At 41.9% G+C, this 26,843-nt stretch overlaps 1 protein-coding gene across 1 annotated transcript in view; it reads left to right on the top strand.

Moving 5' to 3' along the window:
- GABRB1 (gamma-aminobutyric acid type A receptor subunit beta1) overlaps positions 1 to 26,576 on the top strand; it is a gene marked incomplete at its 3' end in the record, with an annotated part of 132,689 nt that extends 106,113 nt beyond the window's left edge. The window contains exons 5-8 of the mRNA XM_082760193.1: positions 15,792 to 15,929; positions 16,029 to 16,181; positions 17,251 to 17,501; positions 26,229 to 26,576. Coding sequence (XP_082616319.1) covers positions 15,792 to 15,929; positions 16,029 to 16,181; positions 17,251 to 17,501; positions 26,229 to 26,576 — 890 coding nt within the window. The remainder of the gene's footprint in view (positions 1 to 15,791; positions 15,930 to 16,028; positions 16,182 to 17,250; positions 17,502 to 26,228) is intronic.
- Positions 26,577 to 26,843: the final 267 nt, after the last annotated feature.

The following is a 26,843-nucleotide window of genomic DNA, read 5'->3' as shown; positions in this document are numbered from 1 at the left end:
ATTGTTTATTCACACAAACAATTATTTCGTTGTTTTTGGTTTTGTTGTTGCATTGTTTTGGCTCAGTTTCAGTCATTGCTTACCCTTCATAACTTAAGTCAAAATAATCCTTTCTTCACAGTACACTAGCATTAAGCAATGGAGACTGCTCTGTTCACACACTTTGGAAAGATTTCTTTCCCTAGAGGGTTAGAAACTAGTCATTTCACTTTCACCGTGCATCTGTACACTGCACGCAAATTTAGAAGTTACTAGGGTGCTGACAGTGTAGTTTAGATATTTTTCCATTTTTATTTTCAAAAGGATGGATAGCTATACAGATCCATAGATTTTGGTAGCAAACACTTGACACCCAGTACTTGCATGAGCACATGAAATTAGCCAAGCTAGTCACCTACCCAGTGTATCTGAAGCCCTCTTCTGTTGCACACTGAGTCAATTACAGTGAGTGTTCTGCACATTTCTGCCCCTTCTTAGCAGCCTCAGAGCCACTGATGGGACCAGGCTGTCCCCCAGTGACCAGAGAGAGCCAAGACGGGGTCACTTTTCAAAAATAGGGTCTCATTTAGAGGAGGGATGGATTTCTCAGGAAACAGCTGTGCTTGTACACAAGTCTGTATTTCTGTAGTCAGAGAAGCAGCAAAAATAATCTCCAAACCCAGTCATATCACATCTTTTGCAGAGCTGGCATATTGTGCTTTGAGATAACACAGTTGTGCTAGGATATTACAGCCCTAAAGTACGGTTTATGAATTTATTTGTCCTCTGCCAAGGTGTGAATTGCTTCATAAAATAAAACCCAGCACAAATTGGGAGATTCTGGTACTCATGGATTCACTTCAATTCATGAGAATGAATTCTTTCCCCAAATGCATCTGAGTTTACAGATGTAATAAATCTCAAGAAATTCTCTGTTCAGTGCCAGTACAGTCTGTCTTGATCTTCACCTATGGCTCCTTGACACTGCAATAATACAAATAAGCAAAACACAGTGCTTCAAGTCGCTATGCTGAAAGACTGCTTACCCAACCTGGAGGAGCATGAGCACAAAAGTAGTTAATTACTAATTGGGCCATACTTTCATGTACCAGACCTCCACTCATCAGGAACCAAATTGCAGAACTGAAAGCGTAACTGAGTCCATCAGATAAAATTCTTAAAGATTCCTCCATTAGTTTTCTGCTACCACTTCTAACAGCTTTAGCTGATGCAGATTCATCTTCTGCATAAATGTCAAGTAACAAACATGGCATGCAAAAGTAGACTGCTCAAAGAAACATTGCTCATTACGAGCAAACCACCATGTGTGGGAAACTTCAGGAAGAAAACATTAAGCATTTCAGTTTTGTTTGAAGAGCTCATTCATGGTTATATTATTTTTCATTGAATTCATGTTTTCTGGTGATTGGCAGCCTACGATTCATCCGTACAAATAGCAGCACTACGTTTTCCCAATCATAAATCCAATCTCCCTGGCTACACCGGGAGCACATTTCTGTAACTCAGTCTTGTGAATATCTGTTAACACCAAAGTGCAAGGCTGTTTTGTACAATAAAAAAACTGCCCATTAGCTTGTAGGTGGATTGGAGCTAAGCAAAATTCATTTCATACAAGACACTGGATGCCAGGATCAGGTCTGCTTATCCATACTGCTGATGGCCAGGGAAAACAGAAAGGCTGCACAATTATTCTAAGTATAGATACAGGTTAATGAAGCAGCACCTAAAGGCTGTTGAATTGTTACCCAGCATACCTATTCCCACTGGTGGGATGCAATTTTTGCTAATACCATCAATGACTAAGTTTTAACTCAGAATATATGGCTAATCTCTTCAGCAATCTTTCTCTATTCTTATTCATTTGCATTCTGTAAGTGCCTCTGAACAGTAAATTACCTATGGAGAGCTCTTCCTGAGAAAACACACAGTTATTTAACATATTACCATTTCTAATCCAAACCACACAGAGCATGACAGCCTTATTCGAATTCACATTTAGGGTCAAAGCAACAGAATCCTTAATTCAAATATTTCACACACTGTGGGCTGGAATTTGTATCAACAAGATTAAGCACACAAAAAATTATCCACTGTCCTTTGATTACTAGACCTTGGACCTTCCCTCTCTATGGAAAGCTTGCCCCTCTGTCATCACCCCCTATTAGTCTACTAACGAGTATGTGCCTCCACAAAAAAAAATGCAGATACCAAACAGATTTTGTATACAACCCACCTAAAAGAGAGTCTGCTCCTCTACTTACAATCATCAGATGAAGCCACTCACCTCCTGTACTCTCCTCCTGAATCCAGTCTGCTGTCCAGACATATCAAGCTAGTAAGACCTAACATTTCTCTACATAACCCTGTCTTCTTTGGCTTACTATTCTTTTTTTTTTTTTTTTAATTTATTTGTTTATTTATTTAGGTGAAATGAATATAACACATCAGTAAAGTATGCTATATTCCTTCTGCACTTCGAGTCTCCCTACAAAATAAAGATGGATTAGTTTTGTATCATAATCTATTGATGAAAAGTAGCGTATACTTTGTGCGTATTTTCTTAGCAGTAGCAGAATTTTGTTATCCTGTACTATAAATTTGCTATTTTTCTACCAATCATTGCTAGCACAAATTCAGTCTCTGCAACACAGGAAGTCCCAAAAATGCTGGTAACCTGCACTTGTTAGCCCTGCTGTGAACTGCAATATGTGCCATGGTGTTTGAAATGATGCAGACTTATCTTCATGCTTTAGTGGAGGTACATTTCCTTAGAAGACAATGTCATATATGCTTCATAAGCAATGGGATTCATTTCTGTAGAAGACCAGAATTCAGTCTGAAATTTCTTTTCTTTTTTCCTGTTACAACCATAAATCTATTTAACAAGAACACATCCAGGTGTACTTTTCCTTAACTTTTGTTTCTTTGTAGGACTTTCTTACTCCATACTTGTCAATACAGATTTAGTATTTACCTATGGTTACAAAGGTAAAGTAGATGCATGAAAAAGTTTTAAAACAACTGTCAAATCAATCTACATGTCGTTTCATAGTCTTGTAGCAACATCACAAAGAACAGCAGAGTGTTTTTCAGGCCAGGCTTTTTCCCCAGTGAAGTATCAATTCAGTAGTGTGCAACAGTTATCCCGAGATATGCATGCAGAAAAAGTATAATACATGCAAAAAGTATAACACACGTGCATTTTATATTTTTTCATTAAAAAATATTTCATTTTCAAAAGTCAAAATAGCTGGAATTTTTATTTGAAACTAATTTTATTTAGGAAAGTTACTTTTTACTCATTTTTAATTTTTGCTGAAGGAAAATTTTCATGTAGCTCAACGTTACTTTAGTTTTTTGTATAGTTGTTCGTGAACTGAAAATTCAGCATCTTAGATAGACAGAACACCGAGCAAGACCACTAGGATTACTTCATTCTCACAGTTTATCTAAAAAAAACCAAGTTCACTGGCCTAGTACTTGCCTCAGTATTTACCTCTCTAAAAAAAATTAAGCAACTGAATTATGTAATTAAAATTTTTAAAAGGTTTTCACTTCCACATCCAGGGGGCAAAAAATATTGCACAGAAATATAAGGTGTACTTGCATGAACCATGCAGTGTCTTGATTCATATAAAGTCAGAGGCTCTGCTGCCTTCAGCAAGCACAGGTTTTGGCCTGACACAATGGAGAACAAAACAGATGGACCTGGACTTCAAATGGTTTCTTCACAGAGCACAACAGCTGTACCTAAATTTGGGAGAATCTGCCTGGCAACAAAATGGGAGCACTTAGAAGTAGATCTTAATTAGTCAAATGAAATAAGTGCTCAAGGGCAAGATGTGTTTACAATACAAGCAGACAAAACTATGTACCATGCAATATTGACTGAACTAAACTAATTGAATGCTAAACAGCTGGACCTCTGTTGCTAATGTTTATATAATATGCTTATATATATTATTGTTCTCTTTTTAACTTTGTCAAGCAACTCAAGTCAGAAAAAAACTTCCAGGATTATAGCTCAGACTGGCATAGCTATGCATTGCATAGCTGTTCCAGATGAGAAAGAAAGAAAGGGTAGCAAAGTAAGGGATGAAAAGAGTGATTTGCATTAGAAAAAATCTCTACACTAAATTAGCTCCTGACAACACCAAAAGCAGTTTACCTTCATCTGGTTATCATGATGGAGTGGAAGCCTTTTGAAATCACACAAGAGGTGAAGGACTGCAACACTGGGTTCTTAGGAGAGGTCATTCTCTCTCAACACATTGATGTCACCTGTCAAGAGTCAGGAGCTTCCAGTTGGTACTGCCAGGATTGGAGTCAAACCAATTTGTGGTGGCATTTTGATGATCCCAAATATGTGTGTTTTTTTTTTTTCCTTCTCATCAAACCAGGGAGGGTTAAAGGGTAAAATATAAACAGTAAACAGTAAGAGAAAAAAAAAAAAAAAAAAAAAAAGAAAAGAAAAAAATAAAAATAAAAATAAATAAATTAGCCTCACCAAAAGGGGTCAGGAGCTTTGGTTCAACTTTTTGCAGACTGAGATGTAGCTGGTATCTTGTTTAAGTGTCCATTTCAAAGGAGAAGAAGAAAGGAAGAAGGTGAAAGCTCAAAACAGATTCAGGAAAAAGGCATCACAGAAAGAAATCAAGGGGAAAAGGCTGGAATTTCTGACACCTAACATGAGAAAGAAACAAACTCTTTCTTCTGAGTGCCACACTCACAGGGCTATTGTGTTACCAGCAGAAGTCCATCTGGATGGAGGGCAAGAGGAGTTCATCTCTGCATGACTAGCTTCAGCCTTTATCGATTGCTGTCTAGCCTTCAGACAAGAACACTAAGAATTAAGAAGTTTGCTGGTTTCAGCCTCACAGCAGAATAGGATTTAGGCCAGGAAGCAAGAAACACAGAAGCAGATAAACAAACAGGTTATCAGCATAACTACCAGAGTCACTAAAGCTCCATTTCAAAAGACCACACTTTGGATTTAGATTATAAACTGAGAAACTGGCTAAAAATATGTAGAAACTGATGTGTGAAGGCTATACTTACCAGGACTGATTTGTAAATAGTAGTTAGGCATCTTTGCAATTACACAAATATCCCATCTGCACAAGTAGACACTGCTCAGTTGTTAACTGGTCAGGAGCACTTATTGCATGCTTGCTTCATTTAAGAAGTGTCCTGGTTTCAGTTAGCACAGAATTAATTTTCTTCCTAGTAGCTGGTGGAATGCTGTGTTTTGGCTTAGAATGAGAAGAGTGCTGATAACACCCCGATGCTTTAATTGTTGCAGAGCAGTGCTTATACTAAGCCAAGGACATCTCAGCCTTTGCTCTGTCCTGCCAACGGGCAGGCTGGGGGGTGCAGTAAGAGCTGGGAGGGGACAGACCCAGGACAGGTGACCCAAACTAGCCAAAGGGGTATTCCATACCATCTGACGTCATGCTAAACAATATATAGGGGTGGCTAGCCGGGGGGAGGGGGCCGGACTGCTCGGGGTTAGGCTGGGCATCGGTCAGCGGGTGGTGAGCAATTGCATTGTGCATCACTTGTTTGTACATACTATTATTACTTTCGTATTATCACCATTGTATCATCATTATTATTATTATTATTATTATTTTCCTGTCCTATTAAACTGTCTTTATCTCAACTCACGGGCTTCACTTTCCATTTCTCTCCCCCGTCCCAGAGAGGGAGGGGGGAGGGTGAGCGAACGGCTGCGTGGTGTTTAGCTGCCAGCCGGGTTAAACCACGACAGTCTTTTTGGCGCCCAACGTGGGGCACGAAAGGTTGAGATAACGGCAGATCTGACCAGAGTGTGTTAAACTAAAATTGGTATAAGTATTAGACCTGCTTAATAGTCACTTGTCATAATGCTGATTGCTTTAATCTCAACTGTGCTGCGCCTGTTTTCCAAATTGAGTATTATAGCACGTTATTTTCCGTATGTGCTCTCTGTCATGTTGTTTATCCTCTCCGGGCCCTGGTTTCAGACCATTATGGTACTGTGTGTTGTATCAGTGGCTTATGAGATGATGAAATATCTGGCCATGACTCTAACCTGGTATTTGTACTCAGTAACATCTTCGATTCTATACTTTGGAAACTGTATTTTGGAAACTATTAGCAATTGTATCTGTTGCCTTTTTTCATTAGGGAGTCAATCTGTGGAGGGGAAAGGGGAAGATAATTTTTCTTACTTGATCACTCTCCCTTTCTCCTTCACCACCCCTGTACCCTCCTTGATCACTCTCCCTTCCTCCTTCACCACCCTCTTATCCTCCGAGTTTATTACAATAGCTCTCCAAGATATTGAATATCCTTGGGATACTCAGACCAGCATAGTCCTGTTGTTCTGCCTCCTGAATGCACTTCAGGTTCTGCTTAAAGTTAAACAACTACTTAGGAAGCTCATCCGGAGATCTGCCCGGAGGCAGTATAGTTGTGGGTGGCAGGGAGTATGGGAGGATATGGGCAGGCATCTAGACCAGTTGGCACCCCCAGTGTTTTGGAAATTCACCCCTGAACAAGTGCAAAATCCTCAAAAACTGGCAGAATGCTTGAATAAAAGGTGTCGCGATTCGGGAAGTTCCAAAGTAACACAAATCATTGTAACATGCTGGGGCCTGGCTTACGCCTATCGAGCTGCCATGGATACTGCTATCAACTTAGTGACAGACCCTGCGGCCACTCCAAGTCCCGTGACAGATCCAACGGCCACTGTGACCCCTACGGTGGACTCTGCAGCCGCTCCAGTCCCAGCTTCTGCAGATGCTCCAGTCCCAGCTTCTGCAGATGCTCCAGTCCCAGCTCCTGCAGCCACTCCAGTCCCAGCTCCTGCAGCCGCTCCAGTCCCAGCTCCTGCAGCCGCTCCAGTCCCAGTTCCTGAAGCCGCCCCAGTCCCAGCTCCTGAAGCCGCCCCAGTCCCAGTTCCTGCAGTCGCTCCAGTTCCAGCTCCGGCCGCTACTCCAGTCCCAGTTCCTGCAACTGCTCCAGTCCCAGCTCCTGAAGTCGCTCCAGCTCCAGCTCCTGAAGCCGCTCCAGCTCCAGCTCCTACTGCTGCTCCAGTCCCAGCTCCTGCAACTGCTCCAGCTCCAACTCCAGCTCCTGTAGCCGCTACAGCTCTGGTTCCTGCAACTGCTCCAGCTCCTGTAGCCGCTCCAGCTCCTGTGGCCGTGTCAGAGAAACGAGCTGTAGCAGTGCAAGTTGACCCTGCAGAGGGCATTCCAACCCCTGTGGCAGACCCTGTAACAAAGTCAGAGAAACGAGCAGTAGCAGTGCAAGCTGCCCCTGTAGAGAAGGTGAAAATATGGTATAGAAATTCAAGTCGTTTAGAACGCAGAGAGTCTTCTGCCAATCCAGGTAAGGCTTCTGCCAAAACTAAGTATAGAGATGACGAAGATGATGACGACGCTGGGCCGTCAAGGATTCAGGAGGAGGAAGATGAGGATGCCGAAAGAGCAACAGTAACTACCCGAAGCCTAAACGAGCGCGAGCTACGAGATGTGCGAAAAGATTTTGGTCGCTGTATAGGTGAGCAGCTTGTCACCTGGCTGCTCCGGTGCTGGGACTCTGGAGCCAATTGTGTGGAATTAGACGGCAGGGAAGCCAAGCGGCTGGGATCCCTTGCTCGAGACGCCGGCATTGACAAAGCAATTGCAGATGGAGCACGACCCACCAGCCTCTGGAGGCGTCTCCTCTCAGCTGTGAGGGAAAGGTATCCCTTCAAGGAAGATATTTTATGTCTACCAGGCAAGTGGACCACTATGGAGAAGGGAATCCAGTACCTGAGGGAATTAGCCGTACGGGAAGTGATTTATGAGGATCCAGACCTCAAACAAACATCCACAGATCCAGATGAAGTCAAGTGTACACGACCCATGTGGCGGAAGTTTGTACGGAGTGCACCATCATCATATGCCAGCTCATTGGCAATAATGGCCTGGAAAGAGGATGAGGAACCCACAGTGGGTGAAGCGGCTAAACAACTCCGGCAGTACGAAGAAAGTCTCTCCTCTTCCTTACAGGCCTGCGTCTCAGCTGTGGAGAAACTTTCTGAAAAGGTTCACCAACTTGAAGAGAATCTATTGTCCTCCCCACCTGAACCAACCAGTGCCCACCGACCAAAGGAGAACACTTGGGAGAAACTTTCTGAAAAGGTTCACCAACTTGAAGAGAGATTATTCTCCTTCGCACCTGTACAAAGCAGTGTCTCAGCTGTCAGGGGTAGGCGTTCACCCACACAAGGAAGACGATATGGTGGGTACTCACCCCGTGCCACCCTGTGGTTTTACTTACGAGACCATGGAGAGGACATGAGAAAGTGGGATGGAAAATCTACCGCGACCCTAGAGGCACGGGTACGTGAGTTGCAAAAGAAAACAATCAGGAAAAAGGGATTCTCCGAAAAGTTTGCTGCTCCAACTTCCAGCAGACAGTCCTTCAAACACAGAAACGAGGAAGATTCTGACCAGGATTAGGGGGGCCCTGCCTCCAGCCAGGGGGAGGAAAGGGACAATCGAGTTTATTGGACTGTGTGGATTCGATGGCCTGGCACATCACGCGCACAGAAGTATAAGGCTTTAGTAGACACCGGTGCACAATGTACTATAATGCCATCGAGCTATAAAGGACCAGAGCCCATCTATATTTGTGGAGTGACAGGGGGATCTCAGCAGTTGACTGTATTGGAGGCTGAAGTGAGTCTGACTGGGAATGAGTGGGAAAAGCACCGCATTGTGACTGGTCCGGATGCTCCATGTATCCTTGGCATAGACTATCTTAGAAGAGGATACTGCAAGGACCCAAAAGGGTTCCGGTGGGCTTTTGGTATTGCTGCCTTAGAGACAGAGGGCATTAAACAATTATCTACCTTGCCTGGTCTCTCAGAGGACCCCTCTGTTGTGGGGTTGCTGAGGGTCGAAGAACAGCAAGTGCCAATTGCTACCACAACTGTGCACCGGCGGCAATATCGCACCAACCGAGACTCCCTGATTCCCATCCATAAGCTAATTCGTCAATTGGAGAGCCAAGGAGTGATCAGCAAGACTCATTCACCTTTCAATAGTCCCATATGGCCAGTGCGAAAGTCTAATGGCGAGTGGAGACTAACAGTGGACTATCGCGGCCTGAACGAAGTCACGCCACCACTGAGTGCTGCAGTGCCGGACATGCTGGAACTTCAGTATGAACTTGAATCAAAGGCAGCCAAGTGGTACGCCACAATTGATATCGCTAATGCATTTTTCTCCATCCCTCTAGCAGCAGAGTGCAGGCCACAATTTGCCTTCACTTGGAGGGGAGTCCAATATACCTGGAATAGGCTGCCCCAGGGGTGGAAACACAGCCCTACCATTTGCCATGGGCTGATCCAGTCTGCACTAGAGCAGGGGGAAGCTCCTGAACACCTGCAGTACATCGATGACATTATTGTGTGGGGTGACACAGCAGAGGAAGTTTTCGAGAAAGGGAAGAAAATAGTCCAAATCCTTCTGAAAGCCGGTTTTGCCATAAAACAAAATAAAGTCAAAGGACCTGCACGGGAGATCCAGTTTTTAGGAATAAAATGGCAAGATGGACGTCGTCAAATCCCAATGGATGTGATCAACAAAATAACAGCTATGTCTCCACCAACTAACAAAAAAGAAACACAGACTTTCCTAGGTGTTGTGGGGTTTTGGAGAATGCACATCCCAAATTACAGTCTGATTGTAAACCCACTCTACCAAGTAACTCGTAAGAAGAATGAGTTTGAATGGGGCCCTGAACAACGACAAGCCTTTGAACAAATCAAGCAGGAAATAGTCCATGCAGTAGCCCTTGGGCCAGTTCGAACAGGACCAGATGTAAAGAATGTGCTCTACACTGCAGCCGGGGAGAACGGCCCCACCTGGAGCCTCTGGCAGAAAGAACCTGGGGAAACTCGAGGTCGGCCTCTGGGGTTTTGGAGTCGGGGATACAGAGGATCTGAGGCCCGCTATACTCCAACTGAAAAGGAGATATTGGCAGCATATGAAGGAGTTCGATCTGCTTCGGAGGTGGTCGGTACTGAAGCGCAGCTCCTCCTAGCACCCCGATTACCGGTACTAGGCTGGATGTTCAAGGGAAGGGTCCCCTCTACGCATCATGCAACTGATGCTACATGGAGCAAGTGGGTTGCACAAAAAAAAAATGGGCTCAAGCGATTCGACGGGCTCAGCCTCCCGATTATACTGTATTTATCACTACCATGATTACTATAGGTGACTAATTAGAATGTATGGAAAAGAGTGTAACCTGAGCATGACATAAATGGTATGGAATAAGGGGTGGATAGATGTCCTGGTTTCAGTTAGCACAGAATTAATTTTCTTCCTAGTAGCTGGTGGAATGCTGTGTTTTGGCTTAGAATGAGAAGAGTGCTGATAACACCCCGATGCTTTAATTGTTGCAGAGCAGTGCTTATACTAAGCCAAGGACATCTCAGCCTTTGCTCTGTCCTGCCAACGGGCAGGCTGGGGGGTGCAGTAAGAGCTGGGAGGGGACAGACCCAGGACAGGTGACCCAAACTAGCCAAAGGGGTATTCCATACCATCTGACGTCATGCTAAACAATATATAGGGGTGGCTAGCCGGGGGGAGGGGGCCGGACTGCTCGGGGTTAGGCTGGGCATCGGTCAGCGGGTGGTGAGCAATTGCATTGTGCATCACTTGTTTGTACATACTATTATTACTTTCGTATTATCACCATTGTATCATCATTATTATTATTATTATTATTATTTTCCTGTCCTATTAAACTGTCTTTATCTCAACTCACGGGCTTCACTTTCCATTTCTCTCCCCCGTCCCAGAGAGGGAGGGGGGAGGGTGAGCGAACGGCTGCGTGGTGTTTAGCTGCCAGCCGGGTTAAACCACGACAAGAAGTTTGAAGAGCAATAACATTGCTGCTAGTTTTGAGACAAATCATCAAAATGCCTCAAACCCAAAGTTATATCTCTGTCACTGAAGTCAGAAATAGTATCAATATGTTTAAAAACTGACAGATTTTTATTTTGTGAATAATATTATAACTTCTGAACAAGCATAAACTTTTGACATCACATCACCTTCTGCAAAGACTTCTGCAGTTTATCTGCATATTACATTTCCCTTTAGTTCTTTCAAACCAACCACTAGGCAATGCCATTTATTGCCTTCTTGATCTGGAAGTGTAAGAGATTGTGAATAATCATTCAAGTTCATCATGCTAATTTGTGATCTCATAAACTGTTGTCATAACATTCCCTCAGTCCCTTCATATATCAGGCTGATGAATCATGCCCAAGCCAGTTTTGCCTTCAGTGGAAGCAAGTCTGTCCTTAATCATCTCAGTGGCCCTTCTTTGCAGCCAATTTAGTACACCTATTTTGGAGAAAGAAAACTATGTGTAATAGTCAAGATATATCACAGCATGGATTGGAAAGCATATGAAAGTTTAAAGAATTTTGCTTATTTTTTCCTAATAATTCCTTCATTTGCTTGTTTATTGCTAATAAGAATTAAATTCTTACTAGTGAACAGGAAAAAATAAAATAAAATAAAAATACCAGTATGCCTTGCAAGAGGTACTTTTGCACACAAAAGCCATACTAATATGATATAGATATAGCATAGATAATAGATAAAGCATATTATAGTGTTTTTGTGATTGCGAACAGTATTATCTTCATTTTAGACTCAGTAGGTCCTCTGACATCACTGACATAATCCAGGAGACAAATAAACTGGTAAGGCATTTTTAGTACAAGTCTCACTACTCATATGACTCTTTCACAAACCTTCAAGAGGCTCTGAAATGTTTCCATTTATTGAGACTACAGTAATACCGAGAAGTCCTGCTGTGTTAGCCATTAAAGAGATATTAAGCAAAAACAAACACTTCCTCTCCCAAAGGACTTCCAACCTCTTATCAGGTCTCAATGGCAAATGAGATGTAAAAACTTAAAGGAACAAAACAAGATAACAAGGAAAAATAAACTGGTACTAAAGGTGTTTGCAAAGTAAGGCAAGGTTATAATTCACTCCCTGAACTAGATTAGAATGCTGCAAGAGTGACTTTGTGCAGTAATAACATTTATTTTCTTGCTTCTAATGGATAGGAAATGATGTCTCCAACTGGGATAGAACAGATTCCCTCATATGTTAGATTTATTTTTATTTGAGAAACCTTCTTAAATAACTGACAATTTGTTATACTGCAGCAATCTAACCAAGTATTCATTTGGGTCAGTATTGCTTAGGTTAAATTCTGACTCATATCCCACATTACAATCTGCCATCTGACTATAGAAAGTAAAAGGCTGCTTTCCTTTGGGTCAGCCTGTATTCCTCACTGAAAATAAATAAAGAAATAAAGAAATAAGTCATTTATAGATATAAACCCACGCTAACACAGTGACAGGGAACCATTTCAAGCAATTTTACCACTTTAATGTTAACTGTTCCAATCAGATGTTTGGCTTTATGGTGCCCCAGTCCCACACTGGACTTCAGCTGAAACCATCAATTTACCACTGTATATTTACCACTGTATGGATCACCTCTGTGGTGTGCAGAAAAAAAAAAAATGTTTCATCATCATAAATGCTGTCAGAAGAATAGTAACTATATGAAACAAGAAAAATGATGCTGTAAAAACACATTTAGCAACCACATTCAACTTGATTTCAACTTGATGTCGTTAGGAAAGAGATGAGCCAGTAGAAAAAGGTCAAGCTCCAGCCCCATGTCCTTAAGTGTGGTTGAATGGTTTAGGGCGCACAGACTAGAAATACTCTTTTGAAATGCCCTATTTAGACTCAGATCTCTAAGGAAGAGATCCTTTTGCTTGGTGTTTGGAGCTGCCTACCATGAAGAAGCACAGAAAAAAAGGGGCTCCATTTGTACATCTCTGTGGAATAGGTCCTAGGAATGGAACCGTGACTTTGTTTGTGAAGTAAATGTAAAATGAATCTTTATTTATCCCAGAGGTATTTCATATCGCAAGAAAAAATGCAGTGGAAAATAAAGTAGCCTGGTGACATTAACATCTAATACACTATTAACCTCTGCAATATCACATTTCTAAAGCATATTTTCTGTGAACAGCAAGATTTACATGTATACATAACCAGTTCTTGCCATGTTTGAATCCAGTTAGATTCTAGACCTGTGGCACTTCTGCTTAAGTGTTTTCCCTTCAGCTTTCAGCTGCGGGTCCAGGAGCAAACAAAATGAAGTGTTGCCAGATCAAGGACTGTATTACCATTCCTAGACATTATTTTCTAGGAAGCAGAAGTTTAATGTCTGGAACTGAGCAATAAAACACATTTTAATGGTTTTAAAGGTGGGAAAGAATCTAGGGAGCAAACAAAGGCTTACACATATCAAATAAGCTTTATTAATAATAATAATAAAAAAAATCTTGGCAATCACGTAGCAATTTTGCGAGGGAGGGAGCAGGACCAAGGTAGCGCTCCGCGGTGCGTGGGCGCCCCCGCGTGGGAATCCGGCCCCCAAATCTCTGCAAGGACTGCCAAAGAAATCCTGAGTGTGCTGTGCTATCTGTTCAACACCACAGGCAGTGTTCCTGCTAGATTACTCGTCTAAAAGCAGAGTTAAGAAACGTGAATGCTCCTGGATAAAAACCATCATCAGCTCTTTCTCGTTATCAGGATATCTCTGCACTGGCTGAGGAAAAGGCAGAATTGGGGCAAAATTGGAGGGAGGGGTGTGGAACAGGCCACAGCTGATGGCACGAAGAAGCAAGCTCATCATTATCTTCCACACCCTGAAGCAGAACCCCTGATTCTCACATCTGAACCTTCCCCTGGTTCACTTTGCATCAAGCACTCACGAAAATTTTGGGTAGTGCCCGCACTTTTCTTCTTTCTAGTACCAGCCCCTAAAAACAAAGCGATAACTGCAACAGCTACCTCACATAGCAGATGTCTGTGTGGTACCAAGCCGACAGATAATCAATATGCTCTCAGTATGAGATAACAGCTTACGATTTCTTCTATTGTGTTGCATCTTTCTAAAAAAAAGGAATATTCAAGAGATTTTTATCACACATTTTTTCAAGATTTTTTTTACACTAAAATTAAGTTAAAATTTCCCTGACTTTATAAACAGACAACACATTTTCTGCTTCAGCCCTTTGGTATCACACCACACATGTGGCTAATGTTGGCCCCATGTCTGTGTGCCACGCCTTTAAAGCAGTTACTGAAGCCCCACCACCAAGCAGCTGTCTCGACCTTTTTCAATGAGAAGCTCCTGGGCTTCTACCTGAAAGCAATGAAAACCAGCCAGGCAGAGCACCCTGCGTGACACCCCTGAGATGGGTTATTTCAAATCAATTGGTATAAGTAATGGGAAGCACAGAAGTTTAAGCAAACAGCAATGATCCATATTACACAGGTTAGTACGGTTTCAGCAGCAATTCAGACAGTTAGCAAACCATGGCACAGTTCACAAATAAGATGTGAACACTTGACCTTGTTCAATCTGTCACTGCATGTTTGCATCAAAAGATATCCGTTCAATAACTGCAGAATTTCTAAGTGGTCTCTCAAGCCCAGTGGCATGCTTTGAGAGCTTCTCCGACTGCCCCCAGGGGACCTGCAGATCCATTTTGCATGTGGTCAGCCTTCCTGAGATGAGCCTATTACCAAGCACTATCATAGGAACAGACATCTCAAGTCTAATTTCCCTAGCTAGAAAATTCATCATCAGTGCGTATAGAATGAAAATTCCTAGCTCTGCAGAGGCTTCTGATGCTGTGGTTTGTTCAGTGGCAAAACCATTGTCCAGTTTTCCAAAGCTTTGAGTTCAAACTCATGTTTCTATTTGATCTGTGTTACATGATTTAAACCTGTGATTTAACTCTCACGCCTGGAGGAAAAGTCTAAAATTGGATGAGATGTTTGCTCTTTCAGTGGGCATCTGGAGAAAGTAGTAAAATGCAATAAACTGGAAGCAGTTTAAGCATTAGTTCAAAAATAACATCAACTGTGAGATTTTGAAATTCAACCACTTTTGAGCTTAATTAAAAATGTATTTGAAAATGCTAACAATAATGTTTACATTCCCAATGGTAAAATGGCAGATTAATTTTTAATTATGTGAAAAATAATTAGCATCACTATTAAAAGAAAGAAGAAAAAACACACTAGTTTTAAAGTAGATAGGAAATATTTCTATGATAAGAAGATAAATAAAATATCAATAGATCCGTAAGAAGATCAATAACAGTGTGGTCTAAATAAAATATAAAACACTATGAATATCAAAGGGGTAACTACAGCTCAGCCAGACGGTGTCAGATTGTAGTACAGGCTCCTGAATTCTTCTGGAATCCTCTTTGCTTCTGCTGGATCCAAACTCTGTATTTTGTCACAGGCTGCACAGGAAATCAAAAACAAAGCTGTGCACAGAGCCTGATTTTACTGCCAGAGCTCCTCCTTACCAGTTTAAAAGTTTCCCTAATGTTATCAGTCTATTAATTAACTGAACAACTCAAGCCTGAACTAAAAACAGTATTATTATAGCTACCTAAAAATTGATCTTTAATCTTAAATTCTGCCCTTATTTTCTCTTTTCTTACTTTCTGCACTAAGAAGCTTCCCCTGGGCACAGAGAAGTGGAAGTGGCTTCTCTATAGCAGAAATTTCACTCAACAGCATTCAAGAGCAGCTCCTTCCACTTTAACAGCAACTATTTAAGCTAAGTAATGAAACAAAAAGAAAAATCAATAGCCAAACTGTGCCTCTGTTTCAGATGGATACACAACCGATGATATTGAATTTTATTGGAATGGAGGAGAGTCTGCGGTAACCGGAGTTAGTAACATTGAGCTCCCACAATTTTCTATTGTTGATTACAAGATGGTATCAAAGAGAGTGGAGTTTACAACAGGTAAGTAGCAGCTAGTTTAAAAAGCTCCCCCACAACCCCAGAGATATCAATCTCTAACTTTTCTTAGGCATTAGTCATTGTATGCCTTCTTTCTTTCAGGAGCATATCCTCGGTTATCACTTAGCTTCCGGCTCAAGAGAAATATTGGCTACTTCATTTTGCAGACCTATATGCCTTCCACATTGATCACAATTCTGTCATGGGTATCTTTTTGGATCAATTATGATGCCTCTGCAGCCAGAGTTGCTCTAGGTAACTTATTTTCAAAATCACTCCGATATATGGATACTTCCTGTCTTTGAACACAGTAGTGCCAATTCCATGCAGCTGATTTCAGAAGCATTAACTCTGATCTGATGCTGTGCCTCACAGGGTCTTTACTGTCAGGAAGGCAGGCAGATGTCACCTTGCCTATGTCTGATGTTTGGCTCTGCAGTTAGCTTGGGAACCTGACTGACTTCCAGTTGCTGTAGTGGTCTTTGGACCAGGCCAAAAGCAGTTTGCTTCCAAACTGAAGCATAACATTCTAATTCAAATATCTAAGGTTATCTATGCTGTGCTGCATCAACATTTCACTGATGTTAAAAAGAGTTGACTTCAGCTGGATGTGTGGTTTGAATGAATATACAAGGTCCTATGGACAATGGTGAAAATTTACACAAAATAATCCTGTTTTACACATATGGTTGCTTATTTCCCATACCATGTTCTTTCCTACAACTTACCATAAGAACCAAGACCTTCTGCCACTGACTGTGCTTTAAGGCAGATACCCTCTTCAAATTATGTAATTTTTTCTCACCACTATTTTGACTCACCACTCTGTAAATTCAACTCATTGCGCCTGTGCACAGTGTTATCTAGATACATTAATGGCCTGTGATTAGATTAAAAATAATTTCATCCAGCTAAAAGCAACAAAAACAAAAAAGACAGAGATAGCTAACACAGCGAGGTAGAAATGTTTTATTCAGAGCACCCTTTTAACAGGAAAAGGTCTTTGGCACAAGAATATCACCTTCTCTTCACCAAAAACCATTATTTTATCACAAATTTTTCCTTTCTATTTTACATTTTCAGTCAAAAGTTCCCCAGGAACTTTTTCTGGTTCCAAATTATCCTGGGTCCCCAGGACAAGCTACTCTATGGGTCAAGCAGGGCTACTGCTGTAAATGAAGTGTTCCAGAAGTATTTAGGACCTGATCACATAACTAAGCCGTCAGCATCAGAACTGCGTAGTAGGAGAACAATGCTGTTATCTTATCTTCAATGCTCTTATCTTCTTCATTGTCTTTTTATTCAACGTCCACCTCTCTTGCAGGGATCACAACTGTGCTGACCATGACCACCATCAGCACCCACCTCAGGGAGACTTTGCCAAAGATTCCCTATGTCAAGGCAATAGATATTTACCTGATGGGATGCTTTGTGTTTGTGTTTCTGGCCTTACTGGAGTATGCCTTTGTAAATTATATATTCTTTGGGAAAGGACCCCAACGTCAAAAAAAGACAGCAGAAAGGACAGGACATGCTACAGGCGAGAAGAGCAGACTGGAAACAACTAGCGTCCAGGTAAAATATTCAAACTAACTTTTCAAACATTATTTCTGCTGTAACAATGTTGATGAATATGATGATCGAGAGAAATACAGTTTGAACACATATGCAAAAATCATTTAAGATTGTCTATAGAAAAAATATGTTTTAAGGAGATTACAGAAACAGTTTTTTCAGTCTTCAACTCAAAACAGAGTAGGAAACTACAGAGTATGCAAATGGCTATTGAGAAGAATGTTGCCTTCAGGGGGCAGTGGCGACCTGGTTCAGGAACGGCACGGCGACCAACCCCAGGCCGCTCGGTCCATCGGCTCACAGACACCAATGTGGTGGATGGCAAATGGCGTTTATTGTCGAGTCACATGGCATTATATACCCGAGGCCCATAGCGTCACTTCCGCTTGCTTACATCACAGACCACACGCTGCTGTCCATCAAGGGACGGGCTCCACCTTTCCATACAGCACAACATCTTCCGGCCGCCAGACCCTAACTACCCACATTTCCCCCCTCCCTATGCACAACCAAATTAGCTAAAATATAACAATCTTAAGATGTAGACATCATAACTTAAATAAAAAACATAAAGCACAATAACCAGGAGAAAACTAGGAGGTAACTGGTAACCCTGAGTAAATACACTCTTAAAGTAGTTGTTGGTGTTCTACCAACATAATGTTAACTTTCTCTAACCAACTTTTAACAAACAACACAAGCTTATTTAGTATACAAGGTCCAAAGATAAGATCATACAAAGGCATCACAGCCCCCCACCCACAGAGGCCGCTTCGCTGTCGTCTGGGTTCTGCCAGTGTGGAACTCTCAGGCTTAGACAGGACGCTTGATGACTTATTGTCTTCTCTTGTCACCGGGGTATACAGGTTACAGGGGTGTCCGATGATCCATTCCTGTGAACAGAAACTCAGTTTTCATTAGTTTTATTCTGAGTCACGGTCGGGTCACTGCACTGAACTGGCGCCAGTGCCCGATCCACTGTGATCTGGCAGATAGTAGGCGAGTTGATCATTCCTTGAGGCAGCATTTTCCACTGGAAGTTGGGGCGTTGGCTGTTTGTAGCTTCTCTGTCTGCACGAGTTGCCATAACTTCATGGGCCCACAGGCCCTGGGCTTGCGCCTGGGGGGTGATCACTGTTGGGTCCACACCCATTAGCCGCTGCACGCTAGAGCCATATAGTGGCTGATCTGCCCCAGTAACTTGGGCCAGTTGTCTCATACAGTTGTCCTCCCATTCTTGTTTAAAAGTGATCATCCCCCCCCCATCAAAGATCAGTCTACAAGTTTGTTTTATATCAAACGGGAGCATATTGTCTCCCCTGAAAACACCATCTATGAGGGTGGAGACCATTGCAGAATGAAGCCCTTTATCTGCAATGGCTTTAACAATCGCTTGTACATCCTTAGGGTTTATTGGTGAGTGAACCCTCTGCCCCCCATCTGTCACCCAGACTGGGAATGCTAGCATGGCCAAAAGAGCCCAGACGGCACACGCAATCTTAATTTTCCTCCAATCCGAGAGAGGAATTTCTCCCCCTCGCAGTGCTGCTTTATTTCGGATGGGGATATTTTTGCTATGTGTCCCCATTTCCTCCTCCGAATTTGAATCTGTATCTGATCCGGAGTCGGAGTTCGGCTGCCTGCTCACCTCCGAGTTCCAGTACCCTCCCATCGAGTTCCGGCCCCGCCCACTAGCCTTGCGGGGGGCCGCTCCCTGCTCCGGCCCCGCCCCCCAGCCCTTCGGGCGGGCCGCTCGCTCCCTCGTGGCTCGCCCCGCCTTCTCTGCGAGGTGTTTGCCTCACCAGAGCGTTTTTTCAGATGGCCGTTCCGATCGGCTCTCTGCCCCTCTCTCGCGCTTCTACCTACTCCCCAGTTGTCCCCACAGCCGTTCTCTTTCCCCCATTTCCACGTGTTAGTAAAACCTAGCACTTCATCCCCGTTCCCGCCGGAGGTTTCTTCACCCGACTCTTCGTCTTCTAGTTCGGCGCCGTACTGGGGCGCACATGGCGGTGGTCTCTCCCAGATTTCCTCAGACTCTGGTTCCCCACCAGCACCCCTGGCTTCCTCAGCTGAGCCACCCCATAGCTTCCACAACTCTGATACGACCTTCACAAGGGTTTCCATCTTCCTTGTTGGTCCGGGAGCGTCCTCCCCGCCGGGCTGGTCCCGCCGCTCCGGCCGCCGTTCACCCGAATCCAGGAGTTTTCCCGGGTTTCGGCACCACTTGTTGCCTTCAGGGGGCAGTGGCGACCTGGTTCAGGAACGGCACGGCGACCAACCCCAGGCCGCTCGGTCCATCGGCTCACAGACACCAATGTGGTGGATGGCAAATGGCGTTTACTGTCGAGTCACATGGCATTATATACCCGAGGCCCATAGCGTCACTTCCGCTTGCTTACATCACAGACCACACGCTGCTGTCCATCAAGGGACGGGCTCCACCTTTCCATACAGCACAACATCTTCCGGCCGCCAGACCCTAACTACCCACAGAAGAAGCATTTATTTGTAGCACAGAACAAATTAAAGGGGTACAAGGAAGTTAAACATTTACCATTTCAACTGTAAAGTTGGACTTTTCTATACAAGTTGGTACAGAATAAATATTTAATATAAAGTTTCCTTTTATACACAGAAACCACACCAAAAATAGAAAGCAAAGACAGATTCTGTTGCTACAGTGAGTTTTGAATGAAACCCACCCCACTGAATTTTCAGAAATTATCAGTGGAAAATACATAGTAATGAGCCCAAAGAATTTTTGCTGCTTTTTTATTTTCATACAATATATTCCATCCAAGTATCTGGATGGATCTTATCCAGGCTACCTCTTAAAATTCTGGTCTGTTGTGGCCTGAAGTGGTAACTTTTGGACAAAAATGTATTTGAGCTCTCTGTTCAGCTTGAAGAAAAAGACTGACATATAAAACCCTTAACAGGTAAGCCATTAACTTGATGGATGGTTGCAATTTCACATACATGCCAGGAAGTGCATTTCCAAAACTGTGGTGTTTTGTTAGTTTTTGTTAGAGTTCTGTGTCCAACTAAATGTCTTGTGTTCCAGCAGCCACAACACTGCTGTGCATCATACTCTCAGTCCCAGTCAACTCATGAGCCCATTAAAAGTCCTTACCTGCATTTGCCTCCTGTCCCAATACATAGGAGATGCTTTATTACAGTGAATGCACAATTTCAGGTTGGACTTGCAGCAATCTCTGAGGTCCCACAAAGTATTGTCCTCCACAAAGCAGAGGAGATATGGATTGTTGTCCCCATTTTGGATTGCTGTGTGTAGATACTGTCTGATTCTGCGGAAAATAAGGAAGGAAAAAAAAATCCACATACTGGGACCAGTTACTTCCACAGCTTTTGGGCTAATCCAGCCTCAGTGAAAAAGCACAACAGGGGTTCATGATGAAGACAGAAGCCTTGGCTATATGGGCCCCAGTGCACTCACCAGAGTCAGGATAAAAGAGCCGGAGTGCAGGTAAGCTCTTTTTCCTACATATTTGGCTAGTTTGATTGAATATCAAAAAGATCTAGCTCATATAAAAGAGCTTTGTCTAAATGTTATGTTGGTGAAGATTACCCAAAGAACAATAAGCAGAATGGGATGGAATAGATTTATGAACACACTTGAGCTTTTCAGAGCACAGCAACAGCATTTTTCAGACAGCAAATGTAAAGAACACCTATTTTATATGAGGATTTGTAAGTGTTCACACTTTAGATTGAAATTACATTTTGATACTGAGAACTTTTAAAGTGAGTAGAATGCTTTCTGTCTGTACAGTGCAGGTTTGTGATTTTAGATATATGTATACACATATATATAGACATGCATATACATATAGAGACAGCTGAACAGAGATATCAATGAAGTTAGTTATCTCACTTGAGACACATCAGTGTGTGACCTTGTGAGCATTCATTTTACTCAGCGTGGAAATGATGTCCAACAGCAGTATATTTCTGTCTTTAGCAGGCAGAAAGCATGTGATCAGAACAGAGCAATGCAGTAAGCTTGTGTGATCTCTAGCAAAGACAGCTCCCAGCCCTTCTTTTGAGATATTTCATTGATATTACGATGGTCTATACTGAAGCAGGGAAAAGGTTTTTTGGAACTCAAAAGAAGTGCAGCTGTAAGTATGTGCAGCTACAGGAGATTTATTCCCTTTACAGGGAATCACGTAAGCATACAGGGACCTATAACTAAGAATGTATGTAACAGCGCTTCCTCTTTTTGTGCCAGGTGAAGATATTGCTTATTTCCGTCTGACTTACAGCCCTCCCAACTAAAAGAGTTTGAATTCCTTCACCAGATAACAAGTCTTTAGATATGTGGGCAACACTCAGCAAAGTGACCGTGATATTAAAACAGAGAAGACCAGACGGAAACTGATGCCATCCTGTTTCATGTGTAGCTGTACTTTGCTCTACAGACTGAAGAAAGTGAAAATAAGGCCTGTTCAGTTTCACAATTTATGCCTTTCTAATCTATAAATACACAAAAACAAAACAATGTAACAAACAAGATTTCTATTTCTCTGAATAAAATAAAAAAAAAATGTTTATATGTCCTCGTCCATTTGTCAAAACAAGATGTCACTGAGGAAATCACCATAGTTATGTATTAATAGAACAAACAATTCATTAAGAAAATATTCAGGTGGTCCACATGTGAAGAGCTTCTGTTTCCCTAGACAAATCTAATGTGAATAATCATTACACAGATGTCTCTCAAGCATGAAAACAGACAGGAAGCAATCATAATGTAAGTGGGAAAGAGGATGAACCATCTAGAAGCTCATAAATTACATCACAAGGCAGGTGACAAGAGGTCTCTTGCCCTCTAATTCTGCACAACATCATACCTTCCTTCCAAATCTTCTGTGAACCTAAAAACATCCATGATGGAGAGACAAAGACCGACCAGAGGATCCAAGGAAGGCATAATTTTCCAGCACTGTGGTAGTGGAAGGATAAAAAAGGAGGGAGCACACCACCATAAAACCAGCTCAGCCTTCATGTAAATCCACACCTGAATAAGTTTATCCCTGTTGAGTATAACCTGTTTCTTTGAAGAGATTGTGATACTTTTACTGCAGGTAAAAGAATATCTGTTAATCAAGAAATCCTGTTTTCATCCCAGAAATGGCTGGTTTATATAATAAAATTTAGGGCAGGATTTATCTCTTTCCTGGTCAGTAACTTTAGCCTTGAGTCTCCAGCACAGTCTTTCTCCACCAGCTTTTTTCCAACAAATGCCACCATTGTGTTTCTAAACAATAGTCTGAGCATACTCAGCCACGCAGATCCAACTATGTCTGCGCTAAATCATCAAAGATTGAGCATCACAGATACTTCATTTTCAAAAGCCAAAAATTATATGATTTTTGATGCCATTATGTTTTACAGGGAGAGAACTTGAGACTCCTTAATGCAGCACAGTCTTGAGGAAACAAGCAATGCCTTGCAAAATTTAAGTGTAAGATAAAAGATATGATCCATCTAAACTGAAAATGTTCCAGGATAGCAGTATAAGAAAGAACATTTCCATTAAGGAACATAAAGGCAGTATTTGAAAGAATAAATGGGTTATATCCAAGCAAGGAAAAACTACGCAGGGTTTGTTATGGCTCATCTTTCCTACCTGAGAAGAAGGCTGAAGTGCTCCATTCCAAAGCCAGCAACCAGCCAGTGGGCCAGAAAACTAAGGAGTAGACAGAGCCTGGGTTCAGCCCACCCCTGATCTTCTTCAGGTGCACAAGTATTAATAACATTTTGGAGTGAACTTCAATAAATTCTGAAAGGGTTTTTTAAGACAGAGAAACTATGAGTCAAACTATTATTTGACTATTAGCCCAACTTCTTGTTGCATAAGCAGAGAATTTGACCCAGGTACATTAGAAGGACTTTTATACTTCTCTGAGCTAATTTATTAGAGGCCACTGTAAGACCCTTTGCTCTTCAAAGCCTGAAATTCAAAGACTGAATTGTTTCATGATGTATATAAAGCATCTCTCCTAAAATGATCTAAATAAAACTCATTTTAAAAAATAATAGAATAATTCATAATACTTAACTTAGGAACTCATATGCTGCTTGGCTTGTAATAAACTACCAGGACATATTAATTTGAAAAACATCCCTATGAATCAATTTAGATTGTAAGCGGTTATGTAGTTGTCTTCACAAAAGAGAAGCTATAATAACTGCTTAATGATGCTTGCACTACTGTTATTACTATTACAACATTAAAGTAAATTAGTTTAAATATTAGATTATACAATCAAAGACAGCTCAAGGAGTTATTCAGTAAAACTGAAAAGAAAAGGTTGACCCATCAAAACTTCTGTGTTTTGTGTTTGTTTGTTTTTTTTTTTTTTTTTTTAATCTCATTTTACTTGGAGAGAAATCAAAGAATCACAGAATGGTTTGGGTTGGAAGGGACCTTAAAGCCCACCCAGTTCCAACCCCCCAGCATGGGCAGGGACACCTCCCACCAGACCAGGTTGCCCAAAGCCCCATCCAGCCTGGCCTGGAACATTTACAGGAATTGGACATCCACAGCTTCTCTGGGCAACCTGTTCCAGTACCTCACTACCCTTATAGTAAATTTCTTCCTTATATCTAACCTAAATCTACCCTCTTTTAGTTCATAACCACTACCCCTTGTCCTGTGAACTACACTCCCTGACAAAGAGTCCCTCTCCAGCTTTCTGGTAGGCCTTTCAATGTACTGATAGGCTACTATAAGGCCCTTATAAGGACACTATACAGCCACTAATAATCTGAGACCTTTACTTTTTCCACAGAAAACTTCAGAATTTTCAGGCAATGATTAGTCCCATAGCTACAGCAGTCCTCTGGAGAGTAAGAAACACTAGCTTAGATCTTCCTTCTGCACATATTAGAAGACCTGACCTAAAAAGTAGAACCTCAGTAGCCCATATCTCAAGTAAACATGGCAAACACCATGCCCGTCTGTGACCATCTGGCCTCTCTAACTCAGAATATTTAAGCTTTTCCCACTAAAACAGAGGTGGGAACTGCAACATTCCCACCAAATGATCATTTCAGTATGTAAAGAATCAGTTGCTAAACTTCACTAAGTGAATTCTATGTCTGTGGTGACTCCATTACTCCTTTTAGAAGGCTTTTTTCCCCTCTGCTCTCCTGAGAGGCTCCTGTACAAACAGTCCCATCACGTCTTTGTTTTCAGTTAGCAAATACTTAGGCTGGCACAGTGTAAATGTGCCAGTCGTCATCACACATCCTTTTCTCTCAGCAGCAGTGGGAACAAACATCTTGCATGCTGCCAGGTGGAATGGAGGCTTTCACTGGCTTCCAGCTTTCCTCCACTGCAGGCCCTGGAGACTGGATTTTCACTGTGTGCTCTACTTGGGTATTTTCCTTGAATGTACTTCAAACCCGATGTAGATTATTGTACCAATTCCTCACTCTGCTAGATCCTTCTAAAGAGGTAAAGCCCAGGGTGTGAATAATGCATGGTATAGCACTGGTGCTTCACTAGACAACATATTGTCAACTGGTGATTTTTTTTTAATCTTCTGTATGAAGGCTTACACAGACAGCCTTGGTATCAACTGTGGTATATTTGGGGCAGGCATAAGGCCATAAGGTAATTTTAATAGTAAGCTACAAGTCAAAGTCTTAAAAGTTTCATGTAAGAGGTCTGTTTCCTGGTGTGTATTTCCCTCATTTAAGATACAGTGGAAGTTTAAATATTTGTGAATTTGAAATCTTTATGGGAAAATCAGAATTCATCTTAGAAATACCAGAAACATCTTCTGAAAGAGGGTTTACTACAAACTGCTGGGAACCTAAAGATAAGTGAAAAATTAAACTCAAGTAATGCAGCCATTCATATGTGATCACACTCATGCATGAAAAAGGGCAATGACATTAAAATGTTTGTGTGTGTGTGTACATATAGATGTATATACCAGTTGCAATTTCCAGTTCTTTACTCGAGTATTTTAAAACAGCACCCTAACAGCACAAATAAACATATTTGAAATAACTACTTCTGGTAACAATATTTTAAAAATGCAACTGCATTTAAGGTTTCCCTTTGTAAAATGGAATCATTTGTCTGCAGATGAAAAAGTTAATGGCATGCTGTGGGGAGCAGGGATTTCCTTCCCTACAAGAGATTAATTCTCCAAAATTAATTCTTATCACAAGCTTTTTACAATAACTGATAAAGTGCATGTGTACCTACATGTTCTTCATATGATGAATCTGTCATCACAAAACTTTTTAAAACTAACCCACAGCTGTACAAAACTGTACAAAACTGTATAAAAATGGCAGAGACAGGAATGTTTTATTGTCACCTCAAGTACAAGAAAGCTTAAGGTGCCAGGTCACCAGATATTAAACCTCAGTGTTTCGTAAAGATCATGATTTAAGTGAAAGATAAAAGTAGAAGTGTTCCTTTATGGATAATGCAATAACTGAGTTGAAAGGTCTCAGACCAAGAAGCTGGGTCAGGATGGAAGATACTTAGACATTTAATAGCTGATTTCATACTAGTCAGGAAAGCATATTCAGCATCTTTTCACTTCCGTCGACAAGATGCAACAATCCCTGCAGTCCCAGAAGCACCTCAGCTGTAGAGCCAAAAGGTACCTGCCCATCTGGGAGACAGCTTGGGCTGACTGAGGAACTTACCTAATTCACATGCCTTCCTTGACACAGGTTGATGCCCATGGAAATGTGCTGCTTAACCCACTCGACATAAGAAATGACTTCAGCAGCTCAGGCATGTTCACAAGTCTCCGTGACACCCAAGCCACCACGTATACATATGACAGCACCAGCCTGCAGTACAGAAGAGCCACTTCCAGCAGAGACCTCTACAGCAGGAGTGCTCTGGACAGGCACAGGCTTCATAAAAAAGGACGCTTACGAAGAAGGGCATCCCAGATCAAAGTCAAGATCCCTGACTTGACTGATGTTAACTCCATAGACAAGTGGTCCAGGATGGTCTTTCCCATCACGTTTATTCTTTTCAATGTTGTTTACTGGCTGTATTATGTACACTAATTTATGCAATAATGTTATAATACACTAACACATCTGGACTTTTTTGTTTTCCTTCTCAATTTTGTTAACTATTAAGGACTGAAGTAGCCATGTTACATTTTCAAGGTGAAATACCCAGCCATTGATTACTTCTAGGTTTAAACTTTTAAAGCAAAGAAACAAACAACAAAAACAAAATACAAACAGACATCATATTCAGATCAGAATAGTACAAAACTGCTCTCAAAGAGCGAGGTTGGACACATGGCTCCTGAGGTGTTGCTTCTG

The sequence above is a fragment of the Aythya marila genome (genome assembly GCF_965140915.1).
Source record: "Aythya marila genome assembly, chromosome: 4".
Taxonomy (NCBI): Eukaryota; Metazoa; Chordata; class Aves; order Anseriformes; family Anatidae; genus Aythya; species Aythya marila.
Note: the sequence above shows the minus strand (reverse complement) of the source record. Positions and strands in the feature narration are given on the sequence as shown.